Here is a 7,538-nt window from a genome sequence, read left to right on the forward strand (position 1 = left end):
CAGCCAGATCACAGGTAGTCCTTGACTTACATCGATTTGTTTAGTGACAGTTTGACGTTACAGCAGCACTAAAAAAAAACCAACTTATGACCCGTTTTCACATTTATGATTGTTGCTGCATGCCTATGGTCACAGGATCAAAATCCATGCATTCACAGTAACTGGCAAGTATCTCTGACCACTGCACTGGCCTTGGGTCACAAGACCCTCGTCTGTAACCTTCCCAACTGGCTTCCGACAAGCAGAATCAATGGGGGAAGCCAGATTTTCTTAATGACTACGTGATTCATTTAATTACTGCAGTGATTCACTTAACAACTGTGGCAAAAAAGTGATAAAATGGGCAAAACTTACTTAACTGCCTTCCTTAGCAACAGAAATTTTGAGCTCAATTGTAGTTGTAAGTCGAGGAGTACCTGCCTCATCCTTCCATTGAAATTTATCTGGTAGGCTCTCATTTACTGAGCCTGGTGGCCCAGCTGACTGATGGCCACCTTGGTGTCATTACAGGCATCACCTGCCTGGCTGTGTTGCTATGTCTTCCTTAGGCATCTCCTACCTGTCCCTTCTTGTGAACTTTGTTTCTACCATCAGTGGTGAGAAAACTCTCTCTGCCTAACCACATCCCTCTTTTCCAGCACATCAAAGAGTTCATCAATGAGACGTGGTTGGAGAGGTTTGGACATTCGGTCCATCCTTCAACGCTCACCTTATTGTGGTCTTCAGTGGTATCCATCTTTGGCTTGGGAGGTCTCCTGGGCTCCATGAGCAGTGGATGCCTGGCTGCCAAATATGGAAAGTAGGTCCCCATTGAATACTTGCTTCCATCAAGGCCATCTTCAAAGCATTAAAGAACCATGTGCCATTAGTCAAGTCCTTGAGAGTCTTTTGGCAGCAGTTGGACTTTTTAGCCAGGCCTTTTCAGCTGGCTAATAATTCTAATTGGTTGCTTGGTTGTTTAATTGTTATAGTTTATTGTAAAGCCCTTTGAATGAGGAGGAGGAGGAGGAGGAGGAGGAGGAGGAGGAGGAGGAGGAGGAGGAGGAGGAGGAGGAAGATGCATAGAGAAAAAGAGAGGATATGCAGTTGAAAGTCCCATGGGTGCTCAATCCAAATCAGAGCGGGATCATAGGTTGGTGCCATAGAAGCAATAGGGATGAAAGTTTATCAGAGTTTTTGTATTAGCAATAGCTGAATATATTTTGGAAATTGTGTAAGGCCATTTTTTAAAAGCCAGTAATGTTAAATCAGGCAAGTTACCTACAGGTACCTTCCTGACAGGATTTTTTTCCTGTCTTCCTATGAAGACAGTTAAAAAAAACCTGGATGTATTTAGCTATGAGGAAACCGAGAAGATATGCTAGCCATGTTCCCATATCTCAAAGCCAGAGACATAGAAGAAGGAGGTCAGGTCCTCTTCTTCTCAAGTGTAGGACCTGAATTTCAATGATTGCCAAAGAAAGGCAGGCCCTTCTTTTTCTGAAGGAAGAGATGGTTGCTGCTGGGCCCCCCATGAACAGGCCAGAAATCCCCATCCTCTTCCAAGTATCAGAGCATCTCTGCCCCTTTTTCATGAACAGGAAGAACTGCTTTTTGGGCAGCAACGTGCTGATGGTAGCCAGCGCATTCCTCCTGGGCTTCAGCAAGATGGCCAGGTCTGTCGAACTCATTCTGGTGGGACGTTTTCTGTGTGGCATCAGCACAGGTATGCACCCAGCTCTCCCAACTGCTGGCCAAGACCCAAGCAGATGCCAGGACATATTAGGACTGAGAGGGAGGATAGGATGTGAATATGCAATGATTGAGTCATAAGAAATTTGGAAGGGCAGAGGAAGAGCCGCCAGTGAGAGCCCCAGAGGGCACCAAGGGCACTGCATTGTTGCACTGGATGTAGGCTGCCCCCTTTTGTGCAAGGTGCTCTTTTGCCTCCTCCAAGCTTTCAATCTAGCCAAGTCACATCAACCAATCCTTGGCCAAATGAAAAGCTGTCTCACATGAAGGCAGGAGATGGCTGGGAGCCAGACAGAACAAGAAGCCCCACCCAGCTTTCCCCCCATCCAATGCAGCCTGCGCAGATCCAACCCCGCTAAGCTCAAGCAGTTTCCACAGTTCCCTGTTCTGCGCTTCTCCTTTTTGTAGCCAAACTGTTCTTGCTTCACTTTGATGGTGCAGCAGACTTTTGCTTCTTGTGGCCCCAATAACTTGTTTTCTGCCTTCAATTCAAGGTGTTTGTATCCTTCTTCATCCCCAGTACCTCGGAGAGGTTTCCCCCAAAAAACTCCGCGGATTTACCACTTCAACCGCTTCCATGTTTTGGTGTTTGGGAAAAGTCCTTGGTCAAGTTATGGGTCTAAGGTACAGTCACACTTTCCACAATGCTCTGGCTTCATGTTACTTTTTCAGCATTAATGATTGTGGTCATGAGAGCACAAGATGACAATCAGAGATGCGTCTTATCCATAAGCCTTGGAAACAACCTAGGTTTTCTGTCTGCTTTCCCAGGGAGCTTTTGGGAAGTGGGGCCCTCTGGCCAATGCTGCTGGCCTTCAGTGGGGCTGCGGCCTTGGTCCCCTTGCTCATACTACCATTCTTCCCTGAATCACCACCTCACTTGCTCTTGCACAGAGGAGACGAAGAAGGATGTGTGAAAGGTAACAGATGACAACACTTCCTCCTTTCCACGAGAAACGGTAACATTAAAAAGCCTCTGAAAAGGCAGCTAGAAAAGCAGTGAGAAATTGAGTCAAGTCAAAGGGTTACCAAGATGGGGCTGAGTTTGGAACTGTCGGTCCCAATTACCATTGTTAAGTGAGGACCACATATATGGTTTTTATATAGTTTTAGGTTTTATTGTTCTTAAATTGCTGTTTTGTTTGGATTCTTTCATGTGGCTTTTCATGTTTTGTGAACTGCCCTAAATCATATAGTTGCGATAGGCAGCAATATAAACTGGATAAATCACTAATAAATGACAGGGGATTTTTCCTATGGAGCAGACTCTTCCCCCCTGCCACAGATGGGGAGGCCAGAACCAATTTAAACCACATGCAAGAAGATACAGAGCAGGCATCAGGTACAACTTCCTGACTGTGTGCTAGCCAGTGGAACAGACTGCCACAGGAAAGGGATCCTCCCCTCTCTCAAGGCCTCAAACAAAGGCTTAGTAAGATGACTGTCCAAACTGTCTAAGCAAGCCCTGCACCAAAGTGATTCTGAGATCCTTTCCAACCACGGATTGCCTCCAGAAGTGGTGGATGCTCCGTTACTGGAGTTTTTAAGAGAAGATTAGACAGCCATTTGTCCAGAATGGTATGGGGTCTCCTGCTTGTGCATGTGGTTGGACTAGAAGAGCTCCAAGATCCCTTCCAACTGTTATTCTCTTCTGTTAGAGGCAGAGAGTCCTGCCCACTCTCCTTTTTTCTACTTTTCCTTCAGTTCCTCTGTTAGCAGGATCCCCCTGCCAACTCCAAGAGTTCCCCACCTTTTATATCCACAGAAGTAATAGCTGTGCCAATTCTGGTCTGCACAAAGTGGAGCTGGTGTCACCAAGAAACGTTCCAGCCGGTCCTGCTGCCAGGCAGGGAGCCAGAGGAGATGTATCCACTGGACCCGAAGTTGTGTCCTGTGGCAGGGATTCCTGTGTCCTGCCATGCACTCTTTCTCATTCCCAGCAATGAAGACCTTTTGGGGGGAAGAGCCTCATCGGGCAGAGCTGGATGACTTGCAGAAAGAGCAAGCGGCCCTGAACAGCGCCCAGAGCAAGAGCCTCCTGGAACTGGTCAAGGAGCCTTCCCTGCGCTGGCAGCTCTATATGCTGCTTGTCCTGGCGGTGACCACACAGCTGAGTGGCATCCAGGCAGTTGAGTGAGGCCTCTGGTCCATTGCTTCTGGGTGTGGGGGGGAGGGGCTTTCCACTTGGAGATGTGGAAACAGGAAAACCCTACAATTCCCTTTGACCTATTTCCCCCTTGGGAGTTGAAGTGCCTCCTTTACTGGAGGGGAGGGGTTTTACAAACCAGGACTGGCTCTTCCTTCTCTTCCTTCCTAGGCCTGGTTTGATGAATGCCCTGTTCTGAGCTCGCTCCCTTCCATTGAAAGCCTCCCCTTCCAGGACTGCTCCTGGGCAGTCGTAGCATCTTCCTCCTGTACAGGAGTCCTCAGATGGCTTCCCTGGTTTCTCCTCCTCTTCCTCCTTCTCCTCAGATTTACTCCTACACCTTTGAAGTGATGCAAACCGCTGGGTTCCACCTTGAGCAGATCCCCTACTTGGCCCTGGGAGTGAGCCTCTGCGAATTCCTTTCCACCATCCTTTGTGTGAGTGAGAGGGGGTAAGATGCAGCAGGAAGCGGCTGGGACGGTTGTGACCCAAGAGAAGGCAGCCCTTCCTCCAAAAGGGAGAGAAGCCAGGACAGGGCCATGGCTAGAGGCTTTATGGCCACACCCTGAACCCTCTGCAAGGACCAGGCATCACAATCCTGCTGGTGGGTTTTGTGGTTAGGAGACTGCCCAGAAACCAGGAGACTGTGAGTTCCAGTCCAGCCTTAGGCAACAAAGCCAGCTGGATGACTTTGGGCCAGTCACTCTCAGCCCAACCAACCACACAGTGGTGGGGAAAACAGAGGAAGGGAAGAGCATTAGGTATGTTCGTCCACTTGAGTTGTTTACAAAAATGATAAAAGTGGAATAAACATTTAATTATTAAATAAATAAGGTGTGTGATAACCTTACTTCCTGCTAGCCCTTGGAAGACAGGTAAAATATGTCGTGTGGTGGCTTGCAAGCCTCAGGGATTTCCATAGTCTTGTTCCCAGAGCAGGCTGTTGGGACCTATCACTGAAATTAGGGCAGGGCAGAGAATGGAATGGAATAGGAATAGGAACGGAACAGAACAGAACAGATGGAACGGAACTAAACAGAATAGAATTCTTTATTGGCTAAGTGTGATTGGACACACAAGGAATTTGTCTCTGGTTTATAAGCTCTCAGTGTCTGTGGAGATTCTCAGTCATCCAGGTCATGGTTGTCTCAAAGGTGCTTTTTCAAGAGGCAACTGGACTCAGTGCCATGGATGTTAGCCATGGGTCAAGCTGCAAGGGCATCTTCCAAGTGCTCATTCCTCTCCCCAAATCCCTCAGAGCTTCATCATCGAACGATTTGGAAGAAAGGTGCTACTCTGGGCAGGCTACGCTTTGATGGGCACCATGCTGGCTGGTATCACCTTAGCCCTCTCTCTGCAGGTGAGGAAATGCCTCATGAGCTGCTCATTCAAACAAGGGATGGCAGCTGTTGAGTGATCTACTGGAGGAAGCCACTGCACTAGGTTACACTCCCCTGATCTAATAGGTCTCTCTCCCTCCCTCCCTCCCTCCCATACATCCCTTTATGGTTAGAAAAGAAGGAAGCAACACAGCTTTTGGCTGAGGAAGATAATTTGATTCCCAAGGCAAAAACAGGGCTGAGGGCTGAGCAAAGTCAGAAGAGAAAGTTTATTCTGCTGACCAGACAAGGGCCCTGTAGATGGAGAGGCCAAGAATGGGGGCCAGGAACCAGGGCGTTTTTAGGCTTTTGATAAAAATTAAACCTCTGGCTCACGAATCATAGGGAGTTGGTTGATATCCATGTTTGATCATAATAAGTTAATGAACTAAAATGCAGTTTTGTTTATTTCAGCCCTGGTTCTCCTGGATGCCTTATTGTTGCCTTACTTTGATCTTCTGTTTTGTATTTGTCTTTGGAATGGGCCCAGGTAATTTCTTCAGCACAGATTTATAGGGACACCTAAAGTTACTTTTGGTTTAAACCTTTCAAAGGAGGGGGCAAAATAAAGTAAGATGGTGTCCTGATCTAGACCCTGGCTTTCAGGAGATGAAGCAGTTGCTCTTTAGCCACCATTCAACAAAATCCTTCCAACTTCTCTTTTCCCAAACCGTGGTTAATAAAGTGATTAGTTCCCCTTCCTAGCCCCAGCTAAATTTTGGATACCACTGTGTCTGGCTCAGGAAATCCTCGATGAAAAATCTGTATGAGATTACTGGTAGAGTTGTGCTGATGGTAACAAACTTTCCTTTACTTTCTCCATAGCTGGTGCCACAGTCTCTCTCCGGATGGAAATCTTTGATCAGTCATCCAGAGCCCCTGCCTTTGCCATTAGTGGAACCCTGAGCTGGGCTGGAGTCTTTGTGATCGGAATGGTGTTTCCATTGATGTTGGTAAATGATTCTGATACACATGGATTTATTCCTCCCTCCAATCTGCAGGGAAATTGGGACAAGTGCCCCAATTAGATCTTGTAAGTTGGTTGAAGCTGACTTGCTGAATGATGCAAAGTTGGCAATACCAGCTGAATCCCAGGGCTTGGTATTTGGAAACCAGACAGGAATATTTATTGGGAATTTGCACAAGAATCAGCCTCTGTTCCACTGTTGTAATCCTAAAGCCATTTTTTCCCATCACCAGGAACACATCGGTCAGTTCTCCTTTCTCATCTTCATGGGCACCCTTTATACTTCAGGATTTATTGTTTACTTCTTCCTGCCTGAGACAAAGAAAAAATCTATCCTAGAAATCCAAGAAGAATTTGATAAACTTAATTTTAAGAAGAAACAAATTCCTGTCTTAGAAGCCAAGCTGACCAAAGACCATGAATTGTGTACCAAACTATGACAAAGTTGGACTCTCAAATCTCAGAGGCCCTGCATGGTTCAACCTGCAGTTTTTTGGAAGTCCCTTTAGATGACCCTCCAGAATTGCTTCTCCATCCCTAAGATGTTAAAGCACTTCTGGTCACCAAATCCTAGTTGTTTTGTGATTACATGATCCAGTAGAAAATAAAGATCCTTGTATTCTTGACAACATTGCACATTTTGATAGATCATGCAAGGGCCTGGCTAGACTGCAGCATGTCTTTTAAAGAGGAGTCATGGAACGCATTCAGAGTCCCTGGCACTGGATACCAAGTTGGCCTTCACTTCTACACACATCATCTCAATCTGGGAAGGTCCTGGGTACAGCACCAGAGGGGACCTTTAGTCCCACTTTTAAGGAAATTTTAGAATTGGAAGTGGAATTGGAATTGAATAGAGGTGGATTTGTGTGGCCTGGCGTGGCGTGGAACGGAACAGAATGGAACGGAACAGAACAGCTTTATTTGGCCAAATGTAATTAGATTAGCTTCCAGTGCAGAAGCTGTCAATGTACATGCAAAGCAACAAAGTAACAATAATCATAATGATGATACCAATAAGAGTGGTTTCATTTCATTTCCAATTCATTTCTTGAGGAAATGAATTCTGTGCTCTGTGGAAAAGTCCTTCTAACTTGCCCTCAGATTCACCCTTCCCTCTGCATTTTACCCACTTTCTCAACATTGACCATTTGAGTGTCTAACTACAGTTTACAGCTCTTTGTACTTCCTTTTTATTTTTACCCTGTATGGATTAGTTGATATTGTCAACCAATTTGATGACCTCACTCCATTGCAGAAACTGGCCCTCTATTTAATTTGTTATTGCTTCACAAGTCTAATTAAAATTTTATTT

The 7,538-nt window shown here is 46.1% G+C and overlaps 1 protein-coding gene across 3 annotated transcripts in view; it reads left to right on the forward strand.

Annotated features, from left to right (window-relative positions):
- LOC309398896 (solute carrier family 2, facilitated glucose transporter member 11-like) overlaps window positions 1-6,852 on the forward strand; it is a 29,261-nt gene extending 22,409 nt beyond the window's left edge. For all 3 annotated transcript variants that reach the window (XM_081966183.1, XM_081966184.1, XM_081966182.1), the window contains exons 3-12: window positions 639-799; window positions 1,581-1,705; window positions 2,226-2,355; window positions 2,503-2,651; window positions 3,672-3,859; window positions 4,204-4,314; window positions 5,136-5,237; window positions 5,671-5,746; window positions 6,082-6,209; window positions 6,457-6,852. In XM_081966183.1, the coding sequence (XP_081822309.1) occupies window positions 639-799; window positions 1,581-1,705; window positions 2,226-2,355; window positions 2,503-2,651; window positions 3,672-3,859; window positions 4,204-4,314; window positions 5,136-5,237; window positions 5,671-5,746; window positions 6,082-6,209; window positions 6,457-6,663 (1,377 nt within the window). In that variant the 3' untranslated portion in view covers window positions 6,664-6,852. The remainder of the gene's footprint in view (window positions 1-638; window positions 800-1,580; window positions 1,706-2,225; window positions 2,356-2,502; window positions 2,652-3,671; window positions 3,860-4,203; window positions 4,315-5,135; window positions 5,238-5,670; window positions 5,747-6,081; window positions 6,210-6,456) is intronic.
- The last annotated feature ends 686 nt before the right edge of the window (window positions 6,853-7,538 follow it).

The sequence above is a fragment of the Natrix helvetica genome (assembly GCF_964273705.1).
Source record: "Natrix helvetica genome assembly, chromosome: 14".
Classification (NCBI taxonomy): domain Eukaryota; kingdom Metazoa; phylum Chordata; class Lepidosauria; order Squamata; family Natricidae; genus Natrix; species Natrix helvetica.